Source organism: Trachypithecus francoisi, unplaced genomic scaffold (assembly GCF_009764315.1).
Source record: "Trachypithecus francoisi isolate TF-2019V2 unplaced genomic scaffold, Tfra_2.0 Lachesis_group11, whole genome shotgun sequence".
Classification (NCBI taxonomy): Eukaryota; Metazoa; Chordata; class Mammalia; order Primates; family Cercopithecidae; genus Trachypithecus; species Trachypithecus francoisi.
In genome coordinates, this window is record NW_022681456.1 from 11,251,376 (window position 1) to 11,276,467 (window position 25,092).

At 47.8% G+C, this 25,092-nt stretch overlaps 1 protein-coding gene across 5 annotated transcripts in view; it reads right to left on the reverse strand.

Moving 5' to 3' along the window:
• Positions 1-1,276: 1,276 nt before the first annotated feature.
• The window catches only part of CFAP251 (cilia and flagella associated protein 251), a 90,745-nt gene continuing 66,929 nt past the window's right edge, over positions 1,277-25,092 (reverse strand). For 2 of the 5 annotated variants that reach the window (XM_033220322.1, XM_033220321.1), the window contains exons 20-22: positions 9,326-9,554; positions 7,702-7,803; positions 2,292-2,850 (exon numbers count right to left, since the gene is read on the reverse strand). In XM_033220322.1, the coding sequence (XP_033076213.1) occupies positions 2,711-2,850; positions 7,702-7,803; positions 9,326-9,554 (471 nt within the window). In that variant the 3' untranslated portion in view covers positions 2,292-2,710. Of the gene's footprint in view, positions 1,687-2,291; positions 2,851-5,399; positions 5,671-7,701; positions 7,804-9,325; positions 9,555-25,092 lie in introns of those variants that run through there. The other 3 variants (XM_033220324.1, XM_033220323.1, XM_033220325.1) reach the window with 2 other exon arrangements.

Sequence of the window (25,092 nt, forward strand, 5' to 3'; positions counted from 1 at the left end):
TACAGGTGCCCGCCACTACACCCCGCTAATATTTTGTATTTTTTTTTTAGTAGAGACGGGGTTTCACCATGTTAGCTAGGATGGTGTTGATCTCCTGACCTGGTGATCCGCCCGCCATGGCCTCCCAAAGTGCTGGGATTACAGGTGTGAGCCGCTGCACCCGGCCATGGTCCGAGCGCTTTTGAGTAGGGGCAGCTTCGGTACTGATGCCCCACCCTTGCCTCATGGCACCACTTGCGATTTCACACTCCCAGGGAGGGCGGGAACGCCAGCGCTGGACGACCTTCCTGGAGCTGATGCCTCTTGCCTGGGCACTGACAAACGCGAGTCCACCTTGGCATCAGTGCACTCTGGAGAACACAAGCTTCGGGGCGCCGAGACCTCACTGTCCCACCAGTCAGCATCGCACTGCCGCTGAACAGTGTTGCATCAACCGGCTTTTCTTTTCTTTTTTTTTTTTTTTTTTTTAATATTCCTTCCAGCTAAGCTAGCAGAGGGCTGTTACATGACATATGAGCAGGGTGGCAACTGCCGTCAACTCCCAGCGCCTGGCATCTATTTATTACAGTCAATTTGGAAATAGCTACCCGCAGGGGAACTGCTGGCCAAATCCCGAAAGAACACGCTCAAGCCGAAAACACCAGTGTCTCAGGCAGCCACAGCTTGAGGACACAGATGTTTAAAAAAAGACCTTTTTGTTTGCATCACCTCGAAGCACAGCAGAAGGCTGGGTCTGCACAGGCCAGGCAGTGAGTGAGGGCACCCAGGTGCTATGGTGCCGGTAGGAGCGTTTGCTCAATAATTGAAAGGCACAGGGCAGATAGTGGAAATAATTCAGGGGTGACTGAGTCAGAAAGGTAGTACAGATTTCATTTTTAAAAAACTTTATGTTGAAATGATTTTAGGCTTGCCAAGATAGTGCCATGTTCCCTAGACCCCTCACCCAGTTTCCCTAATGTGAACATCTCACACAACCGTGATACACTGAGCAAAACTCAGAAATTTTGTTTTGAGATAGGATCTCACTCTGTTATCCAGGCTGGAGTGCAGCGGCGCGATCACGGCTCACTACAGCCTTAAGCTTCCAGGCTCAAGCGATCCTCCGGCCTCAGCCTCCTGAGTAGCTGAGACCACAGGCATGCTCCACCATGCCCACCTAATTTTTAAAAAATGTTTTGTAGACATGGGGGTTCTCCCTATGTTGTCCAGGCAGGTTTTGAACTCCTGGGCTCAAGTTATCCTCCCAGCTTGGCTGCCCAAAGTGCTGGGATTACAGGTGGGAGCCACTGCACCCTGCCCAAAACTCAGAAATTAATATTAGTGCAACACCGGCAACTAAACCATAGACTTTAGTTGGATTTCACCAGTTTTTCCACTGATGTCCTTTCTGTTTCAGGAACGGATCCAGGTGTCCACATTGCATTTAGTTGTCATGATTCCGTCTCTTCTGGTCTGTGAGAGTTTCTCCCTCTTTCCTTGTCTGTCATGACCTTGACATTTTTCTGAGGCGTGCTGGTCGGGTGTTTGGTCCAGATTTGTAGTATCTGTGGAAATCTGTTGGAATGAGTGCCCTTGGCCTACGAGGCAGAGTTGGGGGTGGTGAGCTACGCCCTGCGGGACAAATCGAGGCTGGCGCCTGTGTGTGCAGGTCTCCGAGCTAAGAATGGGTTTCACATTTTTAAATGGCTGAAAGAAAAACAAAAGACGAATAATATTCCGTGATATGTGGAAATTATCATGAAATCCAAATGTCAATGTCCTTAGGGAAAGCGGGGCTGGGAGGCAGCCACAGGCATTCTTTTCCATGTTGACCCTCGGGGCTTTTGCACTACAGTGGCAGGATTGGGAAGTCACTACCAAGGCCCTTTGGCCCCAAGAGCCTCAATATTTACTCCCTGGCCTTTGACAGGGGAGGTTTGCCCACCCTGATGAGGGCCCTGTGAGGACCTGCCATTGGTCTTCATTCCAAAGCTAAGTCAGCTATGAAAAGAGCACGGAGCTGCTGGGCACAGTGACTCATGCCTGTAATCTCAACACTTTGGGAGGCCAAGGTGGGTGGATCACCTGAGGTCAGGAGTTGGAGACCAGCCTGGCCAACATGGTGAAACCCCATCTCTACTAAAAATACAAAAATTAGCCAGGTGTGATGGTGCAGGCCTGTAATCCCAGCCACTTGGGAGGGGCTGAGGCAGGAGAATCACTTGAACTTGGGAGGCGGATGTTGCAATGAGCCACGATCATGCCACTGCACTGCAGCCTGGGTGACAGAGCGACAAAAAAAAAGAAAGAAAGAAAGAAAAGAGCACGGAGGCTTCAAGTTCATTCTTTCCATCATTCCACAAATACTTGTTGAGAGCTCATCGTCAGAACTAGGAGAGACCCTTATTTGAGCAAACACTAACTCTTGCTCCAACTCTGGGTTTGGGAGAGGTTAATTCGCACCAAATGTCTTCCTGATTCTCAGGCACAGTTTCTGCTATGATAATAATAGCTGCTGTCATATTTGGAGCTCTACCCTGTGCCAGTAACACTTTACTTGCACCATCTCTTCTCATCCGCACGACCACCGCGGGAGTTGCTCCGGGAGGAAACTGAGGTCTAGGAGCTTAGCCACACCCAAGGCGCACAGGTGGCTAGAAAGTTGCAGAAGCCAAACAGGAGAGTGGCAAGTCCATGGGCTCCCAGCGCAGACGCTGTGCGGGCGAGGCCCTCACCTGCAGGTGGGACCGGGGGTCTGGAGCAGAGAGCTGGCACTGGGGAGGCTCTTGGTGGTTCCTGATTCAGAACTCACAAACCACGATGTGAGAGTCAGCCGGCCACAGGCCCCACGTGAAACGCACAGGAATCTTTCTGCAAAGGGGCATCACAGTGTTTTTGGTGTTCAGCGTTTAGTCCCTAAGTGTGAAGCACGAGCGAGCTCCATGATGCTGTCTTCTTTGCTCTCCCTTCCTGTTGTCGCTGCCTTGCCACCCCTACTGCCAGGAGCCTGAGTTCTCTGCACTGCGCCCCCTTTCCTGCTGATGGAACTGGGCCGCTGGGGCCTCCCTTTTCTCATCTGTGCGGCCACCAGGCTGGGCCTGCCCTGATGGGAGGTGAAGAGGCCCTCCTGGAGCTGAAAGGGGCACTTGACTGTGCCCTGCCTCTGTCAAGGAAGTCAGGAGACAACAAAATGCAAGCACCTTCGCCACAGTGGTGGCTGACACCTGTAATCCCAGCACTTTGGGAGGCTGAGGCAGGTGGATCACCTGAGGTCAGGAGTTTGAGACCAGCTTGACCAACATGGTGAAATCCCATCTCTACTAAAAATACAAAAATTAGCTGGGCATGGTGGTGCATGCCTGTAATCCCAGCTGTATCCCGAGAGGCTGAGGCAGGAGAATCACTTGAATCCAGGAGGTGGAGGTTGCAGTGGAGCCGAGATTGCACCACTGCACTCCAGCCTGGGCAACACAGCGAGACTCTGTCTCAAAAAAAAAAAAGGAAAAGAAAAAAAATAGCCGGGTGTGGTGGCTGGTGGCACATGCCTGTAATCCCAACTACTCGGGAGGTTGAGGCACAAGAATCACTTGAGCCCAGGAGGCGGAGGTTGCAGTGAGCCAAGATCGCACCACCGCTCTCCAGCCTGGGTGACAGAGTGAGACTCCATCTCAAAAACAAAAAACCAAAAAACCCACAAACACCTGCAGAAAGAGGTCCCCAGGTAAGAAGGGTCCCCCGGTCAGGCTGGGCTGGGTGTGGGGTGGGAATGCCATTCATGCCAATCCTGCTGTCCATGGTGATCTTGGCCTCCTCAGTGAACACAACCATAACCACGATCCATAACCAGGACCTCCACCTCCCCGCTCTCTGACTCCAAAGGAGATGCTGAGGCCGGATGGACAGAGAAAGAGAGCATCTGCCTGCGCTAGGCAGTGTCCCAGTTTAATGAACCCGCCATAGTGGGTCCAACTAACCACAGGTCGGTTCTGCTCAGGACAATTCCAATACATGCCATCAATCAGAACCAAATCAGAACCAAATCAGAGGGCGCCAGGTTCAATGAACGAAGCCCCTGGTCGGTGTGAGACTGCATCCAATTCTGAGTTATTTTTTGAAGAGAACAAGTCATTTCAGAGTTTCTTGTTCCCTCAAATATCCCCAGGAACTTTTTAACTGGCTTGATACTAGATCTCCTAAGCCCTCGGCAGCTGCAAAATTGATTCATAAAGCTTGTTTTTCTTTTCATGTTTTTTAAAAAGAACAAAATGTAAATTAGGTTGCAAAGCCCTGGTGACATGATCTGACAAGCTGGCGCCGGCAGAACCTTGGCCCATGCTGTCTGCCCCAAGGTTACAGTGACACAGCCTGGTTTGGGGTAGCCAGTTCCCTTCCATGTTTCAGGGCGTTCCAGAGACTCTCACCGTGCCAGATTTCCAGCTGGGTCCCATGGAGTGGAGGGGCTTCGTGCTTGAGTAAGGATGTGGTTGTTATTCTGTTTCTCTGCCACAGAATGTTCCTTCAGATAAAGGCACTTTAAGTGGATCAGAAATGTTATCTCAGATGCTAGTTTCTCTGGGGAAGAAGCTGGTCTGGGGGGTGTGTTGGACAGAGTGTGTTGGAGAATGACATCTGGCACCTTTGCCTGAATGAGGCCTCAGAATGGATGACAAAACTCTAAAGTCAGACTAACTCTCATCTGTTCACACTACAATGCTATGCTATTTTCAAGGCCAAAATACTGCTATGAACTTAGTAGCGTCCCCTAAACGTCCCAGAACTGGGGAACCGGCTCCTATTTTTGCCTACTATATGTTTTGCGGCCCAGCGTAGTGTGAGGCAGCCAAGCCACTGAGCTGGTGAGTGTGGGTGCGAGGGAGGCCCCGGCCTCTGCTGGGCGGGGCTGCTCTGTGGTTTCTGGCCCAGGTGCAGTGTGAACGGGCTCGGGGGGGCTCAGAGGGGCTTCTTCATTCTCCTGGCAGCTGTCACCAGGGTTAAGCATGGTCAATGATGCTCTTTGTAACGGCCACACACCACCACTTGGGTGTTTTGCTGATAAGAAGCCACAATCTGGGACTCTCAGAAGCCTGGCGCACCCGGCACCCCAACCCCAGCCCTACAACAGGCAGAGGTGATCCACACTGGGCCACACTGGGCGGAGGGTCCAGGCGGCCCTGCAGGGAAAGGGGATGAGGCCATGGACCATCATTTCCCTGGACCATACGTGTCTCGAGGAAGGCCTGCTGCTGGCTGAGGACCTCTCTGCTCCCCAAGACCACGCCCCCTCTGTATCTCGTGCAAACCCCAGCCAGGCAGCATTGCCAGAGACCCAGAGATCCAGCCACCATGTACATCCAGCTGCCAGGGTTTTTCTCGCCTCCGCCTACTTTTCTATTTCAGAAACAGTGGAATGTCCAACTTTGTGAATTCCATTGCTCACCAGAAATTTGCTTTAATGTCTAAATGTTCTAAAGATGATGGGGGGAGGGAAATGCATAAAAAGCAGTGCCTCATGGAAAACACACGCACGTGTGTGCACACACACCCAAAGTCCTTTGTGATTTAAACATTCCTGGTAACTTCACTGACCATCCTGGCCAGAATATTCTGAAATGGTTAAGCCAAGAACTTCAGTCGCGAATATTTCTGCAGTGATTTCGTCTGGAAGTTCTTCTTCAAGGCAAATTTCTGAGCCTAGCCAAAACAAGAACAGAACACCAAATGCCTTCACGATGATTATGTTTCTTTCTTTTTTTGGGTGGGGGGAGGGTTTGAGACAGGGCCTTGCTGTGTTGCCCAGGCTGGAGAGCAGTGACACGATCATAGCTCACTGGAGCCTTGAACTCCTGGGGTCAAGCGATCCTCCCACCTCAGCCTCCCGAGTAGCTGGGACCACAGGCACACGCCACCATGCCCAGCTCATTAAAAAAAATTTTTCCTAGAGACGGGGTCTCACTTTGTTGCCCAGGCTGGTCTCAAACTGCTGGCTTCAAGTGATCCTCCCACCTCAGACTCCCAAAGCGCTGGGATTATAGCAACCGCACCCGGCCTCAATGATTATGTTTCTAACTCAGAAGGATTTTCCAAAAACACAAGGAAATGCTACTAAACAAAAACAAGAGGGGCTTTGTGCTGTGATTTGGCTTTGATTCCTTGAAAAACTCTGGGTGGAAATTGCTTAAAAATCTCTCCTTTACAGAACAGAACACTGTTAACCAAATCTCTGCAAACCTTACTGGAAAGCCTTAACCACATGGTATGATTGATTAAACACAGCAGAAATATGTAACAATCGGGAAAGGTACATTCTGAGATCCGAAGTACATAAAGGAATGGGGTAGGGAGAGCTTGCAGGTTGGGAATGACCTGTTAGCTACTAGATTCTGGAATTATCTGAGTTCAGGGACTTTAATTTGACATGGGGAATGGACAGTAAGAGGAGAGGGAAAAGGGGAATGGGTGAGGGGTCTTTGTACCCTCCTCAGTCTTGGTAATGGTGGTGGGATCTGACCACCCCCGGGCTTGTCAGCAGAGTTGCTCCTGCACCAGTGAGCCTAGAAGAGCTGTTTAGATTGGTTCCTCCTGAGCTGAAGGTCACAGCCCTAACTTCAGGTCCAGTGCACGAAAAGAAGGTGAAAAATACTTAGGCTATAGCAGGAAGGGACATGAGGATGATCTTTAAAAACTTGAAAGTTTTGGCAGCTTGCAGCTAGGCTTGTGCTGCCCAAGTTGATGCTCTCTCCTTCTCCAAATCTTTCTCTCTCTCTCTCTCTTTTTTAATTGAGACAGGCTGTCACTCTGTTGCCCAGGCTGGAGTACAGTGGCACGATCCTAACTCACCGCAGCCGTGAACACCTGGGCCCGTCATCCTCCCACTTAAGCCTCCTGAGTAGCTGGGACAAAAAGCACGCACCACTATGGCCAGCTAATTGTTTTGTTTTGCTTTAATTAATTAATTAATTAATTTAGAGACAGAGTTTTGCTCCTGTCACCCAGGCTAGAGTGCAGTGGTGTGGTCTCGGCTCACTGCAACCTCTACTTCCTGGATTCAAGCGATTCTCCTGCCTCAGCCTCCCAAGTAGCTGGGATTACAAGTGTGTGCCACCACACCTGGCTAATTTTTGTATTTTTAGAAGAGACGGAGTTTCACCATGTTCGTCAGGCTGGTCTCAAATTCCTGACCTCAAGTGATCCACCCTCCTCAGCCTCCCAAAGTGTTGGGATTACAGGTGTGAGCCACTACACGCAGCCTGTTTTATATTTTATAGACATGGGATCTTGCTATGTTGCCCAGGCCAGTCTCAAATTCTGGACCTCAAGCGATTCTCCTGCCTTGGCCTCCCAAAGTGCTGGGATAACAGGCATGAGCCATGGTGCCTGGCCCCCAAGTCTCTCTTGACATACCTCTTCTTCTGAAACAGCTGTCAAACTGGATCCTCTACTGGTGGCCAATATTCACCCACCCAAGCTGGCAAGATGACAGGTCAGTGGAACAAAGGGAAAATAAGCCCAGAAGAAACAAAAGGACAGACAGAGTGCAGGGACAAAAGCCACCACTCACTGTTCTTTTCATAACTTATTCATGTGGGATTCCCGACAGACTTACTTTGTTATGTGCAGTCTTAGGGAGAGTGGCTTGCACCAATCAGGAGAAATAAATGTACTTAAGTCTACAACAAATTAGTGAGCCACAGCTACATGCCCAGACAAAGCCAGTCAGGGTACCTTTGACAGAGGAGGTTGCAGGCTCGGATTTCCATCCCTCGGGATTCAGGCCAAACAGCGAAGCAAAGCAATCCAACATTTCCTCCTCCGTCATGTGTTCACCTGTGTGTCAAAGAGTAAGAAGGTGGTTGTTGAGCTCTTGAGGCTAAGCATATTGTCAGGGCTTAGTGTGATTATTCAGAGGTCTTAGAGAGAATTATCCCACTATTTTTTTTTCTTTTACTCAATTAAAAAAAAAAGTTTAGGCTGGGTATGGTGGCTGATGCCTGTAATCCCAGCACTTGCAGAGGCCAAGATGGGCGGATCACTTGAGGTCAGGAGTTTGAGACCAACCTGGCCAACATGGTGAAACCCCATCGCTACTAAAAATACAAAAATTAGCCGGGTGTGGTAGTGCATGCCTGTAATCCCAGCTACTCGGGAGGTTGAGACAGGAGAATTGCTTGAACCCTGGAGGTAGAGGTCACAGTGAGCTGAGATTGCACCACTGCAGTTCAGCCTGGGCGACAAAGCACGACTCTGTCTCAAAAAAAAAAAAAAACCAACAAAAACTTTTCTGGTGGAGATAAAGTCTTGCTACATTGGGCCAGGCTGGTCTTGAACTCCTGGGCTCAACTGATCTTCCCGCCTCAGCCTCTGAAACTGCTGGGATTACAGGTGTGAGCCACTGCGCCCAGCCCCTTTTCTTTAGACACAAAAATGATCTAGAGTTCCATGATACTGTCACATATGTGTCCTAATGGTGTTAAACAGGGTCCTCCAGGCAGGGAACATACGTGGGGCGGGCATAGAGAAACAGGGCAGCATACTGCAGGGACCAGGCTCTGCTTCATTTCAAATTCCCTCTTCTCAGAACCACCCACTTGGACTAAGACGAAACTGTCATCCCGAGAGTTTACTTGACATCCTCATGTACAAGAATGATAAACATAGTAGGTAAAAATTAAAAAGTTTACTTTGGTGTGGTTGCATTTCACAAATGCAATCCGAAATTTTTTTTTCTTTTTTTTTTTTTTTTTTGACAGTCTCCCTCTGTCACCCAGGCTGAACTGCAGTGGCACAATCTCGGCTCACTGCAACCTCCACCTCCCGGGTTCAAGCAATTCTCCTGCCTCAGCCTCCCAAATAGCTGGAATTACAGGCACATGCCACCATATCCGGCTAATTTTTGTATTTTTAGTAGAGACGGGGTTTCACCACATTGGCCAGACTGGTCTTGAACTTCTGACCTCAAGCGATCCGCCCTCCTCGGCCTCCCAAAGTTCTGGGATTATAGGCATGAGCCACTGCGCCCGGCCCCAACCCAAATCTTATGACAGCCCAGGGAGATGGATCAGCTGGCATTTTTATTCCCATTTTACAAGTGAGGATGACAAGTCTTGCTGAGGCTCAGGTAGCTGCATCACAAATCACATTCTTCTGCTTTCTAACTCCAGGTCCCTCCCATTACCTCGTACTTGCCAGGGATGCAGGTGGGTCAGCCAGACCCCTCATGGCTCCAATCCGGTCAAATCACCTCTTTCGTGAAAGATGGAGCTCTCACAGGGGCCGGCTCCCCAAACTCAGTTCTCCACACTGGGAATGGCCCCAATATGTGACCAGACATCCTGATCCATGTGCTTACCTTTAGTAACGAGCAGTCTCAGGAAGTCCTCTCTTCGAATGGCCTTTTTCCCTTTGGAGTTGGTATAACCGAGCACCTCAAAACTTTTGTGGATGCCACTCATGGTGTTACCAAAAGGTGGCTTGTGGTTAAGGTACACTTTGAGGAAATCCGGCAAGTTGATCTTGTCGATTAGCTTTCCAGTGTCCACATATTCACCAAATTTGATTTCGTTAAAAATATCATCAATCTAGGGGAAAGATGGTTAAAAAAAAAAAAAAAAAAAAAAAAAAACCATGATAAATAGAAAAGGCACCAGGATAGATTTCTGAAAATTGGAAAGTAGGGCTGGTGCGGTGGCTCATGCCTATAATCCTAGCACTTTGGGAGGCCATGGCCGAAGGATTACTTGAGGCCAGGAGTTCGAGACCAGCCTGGTCAACATGGTGAAACCCCATCTCTACTATAAATACAAAAATTAGCTGGGTGTGGTGGATCACTTGTGGTCAGGAGTTCGAGACCAGCCTGGCCAACATGGTGAAACCCCATCTCTACTAAAAATACAAAAATTAGCCTGGCACGGTATGAGAATCACTTGAACCCTGGAGGTTGAGGTTACAGTGAGCCAAGAACATGCCACTGCACTCCAGCCTGGGCAACAGAGTGAGACTCTGTCTCGGGGGGAAAAAAAAAAAGAAGAATACTAATTTTCCATAAACTGCACAAAAATAGAGGAAAAAGGAATACTTTCTAATTCATTCCACAAGGCCAGTATCATCTTGAGACCAAAATCAGACAAAGATATCACAAGAAAAGGACACTACAGACTGAGATCTCTTATTATTTTAGATGTAAAAATCCTCCAGAAAATACAAGAAATTGAATCCAAGAGCATACAAAAGGATTGTGCACCATGATCAAGTGGGATTTATCCCAAGAATGCAAGGTTGGTTTAACATGTGAACCTCAATTAATATAATACAATATTATTAACAGAATAAAGGACAGAAACCACATGATCATCTAAACAGACACAGAACTAAAGCATTTGACAAAATCTAACAACTTTACATGATAAAAACACTCAACAAACTAGGAATAGAAGGAAGCTTCCTTGACCCAATAACGGCATGTGTGAAAAACCCACAGCTAACATCATACTTAATGATGAAGGACTAAATGCTTTCTCCTTCTAAGATCAGAAAAAAAAGACAAGAATGTCTACTCTTACCACTCCCCCTCCCCTTTTTTTTTTTGATACAGGGTCTCACTCTATCACCCAGGCTGGAGTGCAGTGAGGCAATCTCAGCTCACTGTAGCCTTGACCTCTCAGGCTCAGGCGATCCTCTCACCTCAGCCTCCAGAGTACCTGGGACTACAGGCATGCTTGACCATGCCTGGCTAATTTTTTTTTTTTTTTTTTTTTTTCAGAGACGAGGTTTCACCATGTTGCCCAGACTGGTCTCAAACTCCTGGGCTCAAGCAATCTGCCCATCTTGGTCTCTCAACGTGCTGGTATTACAGGCATAAGCCACCCGGCACCATTTCCATTCCACACTGTACTGGAGGTTCTAGCCAGGGAAACTAGGAAGGAAAAGAAGACAAAAGGCACCCAGAATTGAATGGGAGAAGCAAAACTATCTCTATTTGCAGATAACACAATCTTATTAAAAAAAAAAAAAAAAAAAAAAACTAAAGAAAACATAAGTAAATGGAAAGACGTTCCATATTCAGGGGTTGGAAGACTTAAATTTTTTTTCTTTAAGAGACAGAATCTTGCTCTGTCACCCAGGCTGCAGCACAGCTGCCTCCCAAAGTGTAGGGATGCAGGAATGAGCCATCATACCTTTTTTTTTTTTTTTTGAGAGATGGTGGCCAGGAGCAATGGCTCACACCTTGCCATCTCAGCACTTTGGGAGGCTGAGGCAGGATAATGGCTTGAACCTAGGAACTAGAGACCAGCCTGGGCAACCTGGTGAAACTCTCTCTACAAAAAATACGAAAATGAGCCGGGTGTTGTGGCATGCACCTTTGCATTCACGCATGTGCTGTAGCCTTGTGCCATCTCACTACCTCCTCACCCCATGTACCCGCTACTGATTTTTCCATTTGCACCACCTCACTGCTCTATGTGGTTCATCACATGCGCGTGGCTCCCTAACACACATGCTTCCTTTTGCTTTAAAGACGCCTTTAAAAGGAGATCATCTTAAACCCAGTCACTTGTTGCTCTCAAGTTGTCACCCGCAGGTTACAGATACTGGCTCAGGGCATTTCATTCCCTTTCAGACTTTAGTTGCTTCGATTCATGCATCTGGATGAAGCAAAAAGAAAATGTGACAACTTATCACTGCAAGAACTTACAAACACTCTCCAGGGGGCTGCACCAGGCCACCTCACCTTAGAGCGCGCGTAGCTTCTCATCAGAGATAAGAGCTGTGACTCCAGGCTCCTAAACACCTTTTTGATAAGGGCTTTCCTTTTGGCCACCAGCAGATGACTGGGTGATTGTGTTATTACTGCCAACTCCTAGAGAACCCAGGCCCATGAGATTTTTCAGATGTTCATTCCTTGCAGCTTTAAAAAATAATAATTTAAAACATTTTCCCCTTGTCATTTGGAAAGTCGTTCTTTGTGTATTTTCTAATTTTTCTGGAATGAGAAAAGGGTGCTGACATGCCTAGGTTTAAGTGGAAACGCGGGGCCAGTTAACACAGGACTCCTCACAGGACGCCTTATGTCAATGGCAAAACATGAGGAAGAGAGAAATGTAATAATTAAAGAAACAAACAAAACTGTTCCTCACTGCCATCAGCCTCTCCCTGTGCAGTATTTTTGTACCGTGAATGTAGCAGTCAGCTGAAATGCAAAAACCCCAATTATACCAGTGAAAGGGCTAGGAATTAGTAACTTATTTTAGCATTTACATTTTAAACTAAGACGTTTCTCAATAAACTGTGGGATTTGGAATTTTACAAAGAAAGAATAAGAGCAATAGAGAAGTGGGAAATAATTTGCTTCCTCTCCCCACTGTTCCTGCCAAAGAGCAGGTATTCTACTTTGGTCTGTGGGAATGAACCAGGAAGTTCATCTATATTTGTACACATTACTTATCAATGGGTAACCAATTTCTCCCTGTCCCACTTAAAAAATGTGGAACAAAAATTCAGAGGACACCAGTTTGCAGCACTGCCAAGCTCCCAACCTGTCTCAAGTACCCTTCACTCTCACATCTTGGTCTGGCCTCAAGTATCAAGGAAAAAATAAAAATCTCTTGTAATCCAACCATCCAATCACAATTTCTGTGAAAGATCTGGGGCACTTCCTTCCTATTTTTTTATGCATATAAAATACATGCGCATATTTTTAACAAAACTGGTATCATATGTATAATTTTACATCCTGCTTTTTTCCTTTAACCCTGTATCTAAGTAATCACCTGGTATTTTCAGAGATATAACATATTCTCAATGCAACATTCCAGGTCGGTTGTGGTGGCTCATGCCTGTAATCCGAGCACTTTGGGAGGCCAGGGTGGGAGGATGGCTTGAGCTCAGGAGTTTGAGACCAGCCTGGGCAACATGATGAGACCTCATCTCTATTAAAAATCTAAAAAATTAAACAGGTGTGGTGGCAGTCCTAGCTACTGGGGGCTCGTGCAGGAGGATGGCTTGAGCCCAGAAAGCCAAGGCTGCAGTGAGCCCTGATTGTGCCACTGCACTCCAGCCTGGGCCACAGAGTGAGACCCTGTCTCAAAAAAAAGGCAACATTCCAGGAATGGCCTTTTGAAATAACATTATTGGTTACAGATATAAATTAACTATAATTGATATATAATTGATATTATAAAAGTAGCTGTAAATGGTAATACTGTTTCATATACAGCATTTTACTGAGTTTATACTATGTACAATTGCCTGTTAAATCATGTATAATTTTATGTAGGAAGAAAACACTATCCAGTAGCAATTATTTGCATATTGCACTATATAACTTTGACAGTATTACTATATGCTAATACCACTATTTACCATGAGGCAGTAGAGGCGGGGCGCTAAAAGAGCAATCTTTGATGATAGACCTAGGTTCAAACTCTGGCTCTGCCATTTTCTGTCTATATGACCTCGAGTGAGTTACTCACATTCCTTCTCCTCAGTTTCCTCATCTTGAGAAAACAGGGAATACAGTAATATGTATGCATTGGGCTTTTTTGAAGCTTACTGAGACTATGTATGTAAAGTGCTTAACATAATGCCTAACACATAGCAAGCATTCAACAGACAGTAATTATTCTTGTGATTATTATATTTTTTTCTATGCACTTGCTAATTAGAATACATGTAATCATAACATAAGATAAATTATAATTTGGCTGGGTGGGGTGGCTCACACCTGTAATCCCAGCACTTTAGGAGGCTGGGGTGGGTAGATCGCTTTAGGAGTTTCAGACAGCCTGGGCAACATGGTGAAACCCTGTCTCTACAAAAAAGACAACAAATTAGCTTGGCGTGGTGGCGCATGTGTTTGTAGTCCCAGCTACTTGGGAGGCTGAGATGGGAGGATCACCTGAGCCCGAGAGGTGGAGGCTGCAGTGAGCCGTGATTGTGCCACTGCACTCCAGCCTGGGCAACAGGAGTGAGGAGTAAGACCCCGTCTCAAAAAGAAAAAAAAAAAGAAATAATATATATAAATTACTGATGTAATATATGATTTAACTCAGTTCAGAAATAGGAGACTAAGATGACAAAAGGATTCACAAGGGCCTGAGTTACTCACACCCAGAGAGTTCCAAAGAGCTCAGCAAACATTCACAGCACCAGCCACTCAGCATGTGATTCACCTCTTACTCTCTCTTCCCGTATGACGGATCAAGAATCACTACTCAACAAGCACAGAGTTGGCAGCTTCGGCATCACTGACATTTCCTTCCTGAGCCGACTTCGCTAGTGTTCGTTGAAAAGGCAGGTTCTGCTACATGTCTGAACGAAGTTCATGCTTGGGAGAGGAACCTCGGAGCCGGAAATAGAACGCGGAGCTCGTTCTGAACACCCCCGTGTGAAGATGACTTGAGAGAAGCAGGAGTCCTGGCTGAGCGGCCCAGACACTCTGGTGGTCGTCAGTCGGCCTGGCCTTTGATAGGCATTCTCACGCCTGCTAAGGCGCGGCTTCATGCCATTCACCTGGAGAGCTTCAACACTTCTGAGGCCCAGATCCTATTCCCTGAGAACCTGATTTTTTTTTTTTTTTTTTTTTTTTTTTTAGATGGGAGTCTTACTCTGTCACCCAGGTTAGAGTGCAGTGGCGTGATCTCGGATCACTGCAACCTCCACCCCCTAAGTCCAACTAATTCTCCTGCCTCCGCCTCCCAAGTAACTGGGACTACAGGCACGCACCACCACACCTGGCTAATTTTTGTATTTTTAGTAGCAACAGGGTTGCTACTGTTGGCCAGGCTGATCTCGAACTCCTGATTTCAAGTGATCTGCCTGCCTCGGCCTCCCAAAGTACTGGGATTACAGGAATGAGCCACCACAACTAGCTGAGAGCCTGATTTAATTGGTCTGGGGACCAAATTTTTGGAAGCTCCTCATTTGAATGATTTGAATGATTTGAATGTGTAGCCAAGCTTGAGAAAAATGGCTGGAAGGCAAAGGCTGGCAAACATCATCAGGCATCACAATGATCAGGAGGTCTTGTTCCACCAGACTGCTGGTCCCACCTGCGGGGTTTCTGAGTCTGGGGTAGGGTCTGACCATTTGCATTTCTTGTAAGTCTCTAGGTCACGTGACGTCAATCCTGTTGGTCTGGGGGCCTCACTTTGAGTACTGCTGCTCTTAGACCACAGGGGTTCATGGAGGTGATACTGGTGCCAAAATGAATCAGCCCTAGGCTTGTGACTTTCAGTAGAGAGTAATAATGGGTGGCAGCTGCGGTGCACGCTCTAATTCTTTGGGTTCACATCTGTTTTCCCCATTAAGCTGTAGCCAGAGCTTTCATCTCTATTTCCCCGGCAGCTTAGTTCAGAGCCTGGCACATTATAGAGGCTCAGAGAAATGTTTACTGAATGGATAGATGGATGAATGAATGAATGATAAAGTAAATAACATGGACACAAGTGAGGCTACAAAAAGAATTCTCTTGAAACTCACAAGAGGCTTAGAATAATCATTTAGTGCCCTAGTTAATTTCACTCGATTTACTAGTAGTTACTGAGCATTTGGTTTAGTGCAAAGCCAGTGAAATGCAAGTCACTCAATTATTACTAGAACAGTTCTGCATTCTGGTTTTCGATCTCAGTTGTTGGGGTCAGCAAATATTTATTCAGCGTCTATTGAGGTCTGGGCCACGAGAAGAGACGCTCAAGAGACGATATACACAAGGAAAGCGAACTAACAAACAGGATCCATTGCCGAGGTCCTCAGCCCTGGCTGCCTGGGGCTTTAAAAACTGTCCATGCTTAGGCTCCACTCCTAGGTTCTGTTGCACAAGACTGGGCTCCAGGTGTAAAAATCAGGTGTAAAAATACTGATGTATTTTTTTGAGTGCCCTCAAGTGATTTTAAAAGATTGGCTACGGTGGCTGTAAAAGATTCTGTGCCAAGATGCAGGAGAACATCATCAAAGGCTGCGGGAGCTCTCAGCCAGGTGGGCCTGGGAGGGCTTCCTGAAAGAGGTGAGCCTACTGCAGAGCCACGAAGGGTTTGGCCAGGAGGAGGTCAGAGGAAGGCACTCTATGCTGCGAAACAAGCTTGAGGAGGAGGGTGCAGACGAGGTGCCCACCTCGAGCCCATGCATCCAATTCTAGACCACACTCTGGGTACCTGAATCTGAGGCTTCTCTCCCCCACATAACCTAAGCCCACTTCTGGGGCCTATGGGGATCTCACCCTCCTGAGGGCAACCTGTGCCCCTGGTGTTGCCCACCCATAGGTCTGAAGGGTGACCTGGGGCTGCTGTTTGGAGGGTATAGAGAAAGGTCTACCTCCTGAATGCCATGCGCACAGTGGCCAGCGATGGAGCCAGGGCTGGGAGGACACGTGGGGCAGGCCCAGCCTGGCCCTGCATGCTGCCCATTCGGGTGTGAACTTTGAATCAGCTCATGTTGAAGGTTGAACTGTCAAGGGGGGATATTTATTTAGCAGCTTGTTGCTTGATTGGTAACTTTTAAACATTTAGACATACAGCATCTGGGCCTCTGTTGCCCCGACTGCTCCAGGCCCCAAGACATGAGAGTGGCCTCTTGGTGGTGGGCTGGAGTTCCCTCACCCGAGAGCATCTTATTTCTGCCTCTGTCATTGATGACGCCTGTCTTTGGGTCTGTGATCCCTGCTGTTAGCTTCAGGAAGCCATTGATGTCCTTAGAATTATGTTCTATAATTAAGTTTTATAACCTCCCTATTAAGCAGAGAGGAACACGATACATTTGAACTGGAGCCATTCCTTGTTTTTATATGCAGGCTCCTGGTGGGGACAGGTTTGCTTCTGTAATGGTTTCATGGACCGGTATAGGGTTGGGAGCACTCACCGTCTTCCCCACGCCCTCCTCCCAACACACAATACCCTCTAGAACATCCGCAACCTATGGGGCACAGGGTCTTGTCCCCGCTCATCATCCTTACTCACACCCTGTCCTGGTCACCCCCTGCATCTCGTCGCTAACCCGGGGCAGGGAGTAGTGGGCTGAGGAGGGGGCGTCAGGGCTGGGCAGCGTCACTGCATGGCCACATCTGGAGACCCCTGTGAGCCCCCTCTGCGATTCATGCAACACTGTGACCCCAACTGCTCCATACCTCCCTCCAGGAACTAGATCTGGATGGCAACTGCCTCTTTTTCCAGGAGTAGGGCACGCACGCAGTTCTGCCCTCTGGATGCAGTCTCAGGTCACAGCAGCCAAGGCCTGGCCTGGTGCTCTTGCCCACTATCTTCTACTCCATGTGAACAACACCCATCCACAGGGCCCTTAAAGCGACTGTCACCCTGCCCCACATCAGAGCCCAGGCCTCAAACACCCCCAGGGACTCTTGCCTTCCCAGTTAATGTTTTTAAAGGTCTGAAAGAGACAGTCCTAGCTGAATGACAAGCCTTGCACCTTGTACCAAACCCACAATCAAGGATTTGCTAGTTCTGTGTCCACAGCTTTCCAAAATCCTGATCCTGCCTCATGCACCCTAAAGCCCCAGATGGATCCTAGCTCAAGTGAAGAAGTGATCTGGGCCGGGCACTGTGGCTCACACCTGGGATCCCAGCACTTTGGGAAGCCAAGGCAGGTGGATCATTTGAAGTCAGGAGTTCAAGACCATCTTGGCCAACATGGTGAAACCCCATCTCCACTAAAAATACAAAAATTAGCCAGGCATGGGGGTGGGCACCTGTAGTCCCAGGTACTCGGGAGGCTGAGACAGGAGAATTGCTTGAATCCAGGAGGCGAAGGTTGCAGGGAGCCGAGATCGTGCCATTGCCCAGCAGCCTGGGCAACACAGCAAGACTCTGTCTCAAAAAAAAAAAAAAAATTGTAGAGACAGGGTCTCACTATGTTGCTCAGGATCGTATTGAACTCCCAAGGACAAGCAATCCTCCCACTTTGGCCTCCCAAAGTGCTGGGAATACAGGTGAAGAGCCACAGCACCAGGCCAATCTCACTTCCTAATGGCTACTTAGTGTAGGTGTGCCTTATTTTATCAGTCTCATCTCCTATCAATGGATATCAGTATTGTTTTGATTTTCAACACAATAGACTATGTGGCAACAATTGTCCCTTCAGGTCAGGTACGGGTGTGGAGGGCCTGTGGTCCCAGCAACTAGGAAGGCTAAAGCAGGAGGCTTGCCTAAGCCCAGGAGTTTGAGACCAGCCTGGGCAATGTAGTCAGACCCCATCTCAATATTTATATATATTATATATTTAAAATTATCCCTTCCATACATACATCATTATAAACTTGGGTGAGTTTTTCTGTAGGATACACTCCCTTTTTTTTTTTTTTTTGAGATGGAGTCTTGCTCTGTCACCCACACTGGAGAGTATGGTGGCACCATTTCAGCTCACTGCAACCTCCGCCTCCTGGGTTCAAACAATTCTCCTGCCTCAGCCTCCGGAGTTGCTGGGATTACAGGCTCACGCCACCACGCCCAGCTAATTTTTGTATTTTTAGTAGAGATGGGGTTTGGCCATGTTGGCCAGGCTGGTCTCAAACTCCTGACCTCAGGTGATCCTCCCACCTCAGTCTCCCAAAGTGCTGGGATTACAGGCTTGAGTCTCCACACCCAGCCAGAATACACTCTTAAAAGTACATTTGTTGAGTCAAAAGATACATACATTTTTAAAGTTAAGCAAAAGATAAATAGCAAATAAAATAAAAAGTTAAGTGACTGTTTAATTCCTTTCTAGATGCTCCTAAGCTATGCCAAAGCTCCTGAATATATCAAACACATTAGGGTTACTGAGAATTACGCTGAGATCAAATAATAATGTCAGGGATTCTGTCGTCCTCACCGACTCTGCTGTCGAATACGACCAATGAGCATCATTGATTCTTTCACTCATTCCATCAACATTTGCCAAGCATCCACCATGCAGGCACTTGCTGGGCACATACGTCTCTACAGGATTAGCCTTCAGTTTACAGAACTAGGTGTTTGCACCAATGTTTATTCCTTGCCCAAACCTGTCAAGATTATACAACACTCTGCAAGCTAAAGAGAAGTGAAGCTGCAAGTAAGCAGGAAACAAATGATAAGCTGGGCCCTCTCCCAATGCGACAGTCCAGCATCCTGGAAGAAAAGACACATTGACAAAGACAGAGGATGGAACTGCCTTGCACGGGACATCATCTGTAGAAACGATGACACCTAAGCTATGGTTCCTTTGATAACATTATACATGCTGCAGATCTTTCATTTAAAAATGATTTCTAGGCTGGGCACGGCGGCTCACACCTTGTAATCCCAGCACTTTGGGAGGCCGAGGCAGGCGGATCAAGAGGTCAGGAGCTCGAGACCATCCTGGCTAACACAGTGAAACCCCGTTTCTACTGAAAATACAAAAAAATTAGATGGGCGTGTGGCATGAACTTGTAGTCTCAGCTACTCGGGAGGCTGAGGCAGGAGAATCGCTTGAACCCGGGAGGCAGAGGTTGCAGTGACTGCAGTGAGCTGAGATTGAGCCACTGCACTCCAACCTGGGTGACAGACTTGGTCTCAAAAAAAAAAATAACTAAATAAAATAAAATAAATAAATACATAATGGTTTCTAGGAGTAGCCCACCCTGACCACTTTGGCTGTGTTTTGCTCCCGAGCACAGCTTTCTGCGAAAGAAGGGAATGGCTAGGAATTATTTGGGGAGGGTTGTATTCTTGTATAATTTGGCTTCAGTGTACCACACTGACTAGCTTCAAATCCCAAGACAGTTGTAATGACGTAAGCAAAATATCAACAATGTATAGTCTTTGGGGTGCTGGTCTAAACCCTGCATCTGGGTCTTTTCTGTAACCAAGTGTGAACACACTCCAATAGTAAGGCGTAAACTCCGTGCAACTTTCTGAAGGAGAGGGAGCGGCTACATCTCAATAGGAAATGTTTCATTAACCACAGTAAAGCCTGGGTTAGTTTCAAAGCCCTGAAAAGATTTTTTTTTAATCACTATAAATCTGACTTGAAAACAAAAGATCAGAAACTTCTCCCGGTGCACCTTCAGACATAAACTAACTCATCAGCTAATCAAGTCTGCACACTGACGTGGGGCACATCTGGGGCCTTCAGAAAACATCTACAAAGAGGAAACTTTTTTTTTTAAAGTAGATTAAAAACCCTGGAGTCCAAGGGTGAGTGGGGCCCTCACTGAGTGCGGCACCGAAACTCTCCTTTTGGGAAGTGGTGGGGTCAGGCAGGAGAACATATACAACATCCAGTGCAAACCTTATAATCACCATTTTTATTTCTGTCTTTAAGTAATTGTCAATGTCTGTTACTTTATAACATTTGTTACCAACTAACATTTTTTTCTGGATACCTTTTCTTCATCAGCAAGATTTTGATAAGTTGTTTAAGCTTTATTATTTTTTGCCAGTGATAGAATAAATGAGTACATCTTTAATAATTAGACTTCCTTGCCTTTTTTTTTTTTTTTTTTTGGAGAGCTATGGTGCCCAGGCTGGAGGACAGTCACTATTCACAGGCATGATCATAGCACGCTGCAGCCTCCAGCTCCTGGGATCAAGCAATCCTCCTGCCTCAGCCTCCACGGTAGCTGCAACTCCAGTTGCCCACCACCATCCCCAACTAATTTTCTTTCTTTTTTTTTTGAGACAGGGCCTCACTCTGCTGTCCTGTCTGGAGTGCATGGCACAATCATGGTTCACTACAGCCTTGACCTCCTGTGCTCAAGCGATCCTTCGATCCTTCCCACCTCAGTCCTCCAAGCAGCTGGGACTACAGGTGCACACCACCACACCCAGCTAATTGTTTATTAGCAGAGATGGGTCTCCTTATGTTGCCCAGGCTGGTCTTGAACTCCTAGGCTCAAGCGGTCCTTTTGCCTTGGCCTCCCAAAATGCTGGGATTGTGAGCCACCATGCCTAGCCCACTTTTTCTAGGTTTTTAAGAGATAGAGATCTCACTATGTTGCCTAGGCTGGTCTGGAACTCTTGGCCTCAAGTGATCCTCCTGCCTCAGCCTCTCAAGCAGCTGGGACTCCAGGCATATGCAGGACTTCCTTATTTCTATAGGAAGCAGAGACAAGTGGGTTGCTCCCTGCCTACCCCCTTTCTCAAGCACTTTGTGTGACAGGTGGGCACGGGTCGCCAGGGCTAAACACCTCACCAACAAAGCAGGACAGCCCAAGGATTAAAATCAAGAATCCTGGCGGGGCACAGTGGCTCACACCTATAATCCCAGCACTTTGGGACACCGAGACAGGTGGATCACCTGAAGTCGAGAGTTCGAGACCAGCCTGACCAACATGGAGAAACCCCATCTCTACTGAAAATACAAAATTAGCCAGGTGTGACGGCACGTGCCTGTCATCCTAGCTACTCAGGAGGCTGAGGCAGAAGAATTGCTTGAACCTGAGAGGCGGAAGTGTGGTGAGCTGAGATGGTGCCATTGCACCCCAGCCTGGGCAACAAGAGTGAAACTCCGTATCAAAAAAGAAAAAAAAAAATCAAGAATCCTGAATGATGTGGTGATGTGCGCCTATAGTATGAGCTACTAGAGAGGCTGGGGCAGAGGAATCACTTGAGCCCAGGAAGTTGAGGCTGCAGGGAGCTGTGATTGCACCACTGCACTCCAGCCTGGGCGACAGAGTGAGACCCTGCCTCTTAAAAAAAAAAAATCCCGAACAAGCGAGAAGATTGTCATCAATCTGATGACATTTGGACATTTATGTAAAGTATCTTTATCAGAAAAATAAAGAAAATATAAACTTTTAGATTTTGGAAAGGGTATTGTGCACAAAGAAGCACGAGGTCAGAGAAACATTCCCATAAAGGGCTTCTAGAATCATGGATCCATAGACGGGGATGCCATGACAAAGACAAAAACATTGGATGACATTTTAAAACATTTAACGTGTGCCATGTACTGTACGAAACGGACACTCAGTTAATCTTCACAGTAATTCTGGAGGTGGGTACTACTATTATGTTTATTTTGTAGATGAGGAAACTGAGGCATGGAGAGGTTCCGAAACTCGACCAAGTCGTAACTGGCACGTGGCCACAGTCAGGATTCAAACCCAGAGCTGCCTGACCTGGGAGCCTCCACAACATGGCTTCCATGGTTAGCACTGACCTGCAGGCATCAGAGAGCCACCAGAATACTCCTCACCCACAGGAACGGCCAGAGGCATGGCCCACGATGGCATTTTGGTGAATTTCATAGAAGTGTGAACCTCAGGCGCCCGCAGGCCGTGTGAAGGAGCCCTCTCCCTGGCTGAGGAGGGGCGCCTGGGTTTGAAAGGCCTCCTTGTGAGGCGAGGGTGTCTGGGACTTGCTTCAGAATAACCCATGGGGCGGGAGCAGGTCAGTGGGTCTGGACCAAACAGGAGCTGAGAACTGCTGAAGCTGAAGTTGACTGATGAGTATGCAGGAGTGGGGTGTGTGTGTGTGTGTGTGTGTGTGTGTGTGTGTGTGTGACAGGGTTTCACTCTGTTGCCCAGGCTGGAGTGCAGTGGCATGATCACAGCTCACTGCATCCTTGGCCTCACAGGCCCAAGCAATCCTCCCACCTCAGTCTCCCGAGTAGCTGGGACCATAGGCGCATGCCACTACATGTGGTTAATTTTTTAAAATATTTTTTTGTAGAGACAGGGTCTCCCTATATTGCCTAGGTTGGTCTCGAACTCCTGGGCTTACTAAAACAATCCTCCTGCCTCAGTCTCCCAAAGGGCTAGGATGACAGGTGTGAGCCACCATGACTGGCCAAGAGTTCATTTTATTCTTTTCTGTGTTTTTGTGTTTGCTTGGAATTTTACAAAATAAAATTTAAAATAAGAAGATGGGGGTGATCCCATCAGCCTCTTAAGAGGAACACGCTAATCCCAGCACTTTGGGAGGCCAAGACGGGTGGATCACGAGGTCAGGAGATCGAGACCATCCTGGCTAACACGGTGAAACCCCGTCTCTACTAAAAAATACAAAAAATTAGCCGGGCGAGGTGGCGGGCGCCTGTAGTCCCAGCTACTCGGGAGGCGGAGGCGGGAGAATGGTGGGAACCCAGGAGGCGGAGCTTGCAGTGAGCTGAGATCCGGCCACTGCACTCCAGCCTGGGTGACAGAGCGAGACTCAGTCTCAAAAAAAAAAAAAAAAAAAAAAAGAGGAACACGCTGATTTAACAGGAAATACTGAGGGAAGAGCACCCCACAGAGTAAGCACCTCTGTGTGCTGGGCACCACACAGCCCCTCACTTGTTAGTCCTCACGACACCCCTGTGAGAGCGCAGCCCGCTCCAGCCTCATCTACAGAGAGGACTCTGGCATTCAGACGACTGCTGGGATGGCTCGCCAAGGAGGCTGGGTACTGCAGCCAGGCCAGCTAGTTTTCACCAACATGTGCTTCTTCCCTTTCTTCATCTTGAAGTACCAGGTGTTAGGCCAACCAGTCACCCAGAGGAGGTGGGTATTTGGTTAAATGTTGGGCTAAAAACAGAAGAAGCAGAACCACAGAGCCATGCAGATGAAGTGCAGTGGCCGTGGGAACAGGGAGACATCTGAGGCAACCTTTCTAATGTAAAATGAGAGGGAAAGGAGGTCCGGGAGCGGTGGCTCATGCCTAGAATCCCGCACTATGGGAGGCTAAGGAGGGTGGATGGCTTGAGCTCAGGAGTTCGAGACCAGCCTGGCCAACATGGAGAAACCCAGTCTCTACCAAAATTTAAAAATTAGCCAAGCATGGTGGCACACGCCTGTAGTCCCAGCTACTTGGAGGGCTGAGGCTGGAGGACCAGGTGACACAGTGAGACCTTGTCTCCAAAAAAAAAAGAAGGAAGTGAGAATGAAGAGGGGCCCACTTTTTGCCCTGCTCAGAATTCCGTGGAAGCCATGCCACCTGCCCAGAGTGGTCCTGGGTGCAACTGTTGCACTCATTTTGTAGATGAGGAAGCTGAAGCATGAACAGGCTGAGACACCTGCCCATGTCTTAGCTGTCACTTGGTCATAGTCCTCATGGTTAAAGGAGACTGAGCCCACTCCACACTCCAGGAAGGAGAGTGCCCAGGCCTGGCCAACCTGAGTGGCACATGCTCTGATGGCAGTGATGACAGTGACAATGTCTGCAGCTCTGGGAAGGAGACAGGCTCCTGCCTGTGGTGTTGAACCCCACTGGATGTGGGCTGGAGGCTGGACCCAGAGGGAGACAGCACAGCAGAAAGCCAGGCCTAAAGAGAGAGACCCTTCCCAGCGACATGGATGAGGGCCTGGCTTAGGTTACGCTACACATCACCACTCCCTCTGGACCTGGAATTCTGTAAACCAGAAAATGGGTGACTTAGGTTTCTGTAACTTGTAACCAAAGAACAAGGCTGAGGCTGGGCATAGTGGCTCATGCCTGTATCCCAGCACTTTGAGAGGCTGAGGCAGGTGGATCACTTGAGGTCAGGAGTTCGAGATCAGCCTGGCCAACATGGTGAAATCCTGTCTCTACTAAAAAATACAAAAATTAGCCAGGCGTGGTGGTGCATGCTTGTAATCCCAGTGACTCGGGAGGCTGAGGCAGGAGAATCGCTTGAACCTGGGAGGCTGAGGTTGTAGTAAACTGAGATCACACCACTGCACTCCAGCCTAGGTGACAGACCAAGATGCTGCCTCAGAAAAAAAAATAGAGAGAGAAAAAAAGAAGAAAGCTGACTAATGATCCCGCTCAGTGTGTTGAGCCCCTATCTTCAAATGTGGGCAGCTCTGCAGTGAGCACCCCCAGGAGATGTACAGACTCCGAGGCCTGGGCTTGGAGATTCCAATTGGCTGAACCTGGGCAGGGCCGAGGAGCTGAATATTCAGTAAATGCTCCGATGCAGCTTCCCAGTTTGGGAAGCCACGTTCTAGGGAACACTCTTTGGAAAATGCCACTCTCAGGAACACTTTTATGTGGGCTGTATGAACTTCCTCAGAGTTGCTTATGTTTCTAGCAATGTGCTATTACAAAAGGCACACCAGCCAAAGACCTTTAGAGGAGCTTACAACAAACAGTACCTGGTGATTTTACGGTCCTCATTCATTCAAGACTCAGCAGGGGTTAAGGGGCTCTGATAACTAATTTCTCCAGAAATGAGTTTTGTGTACCTGGAGCACACAAAACAGGTGAT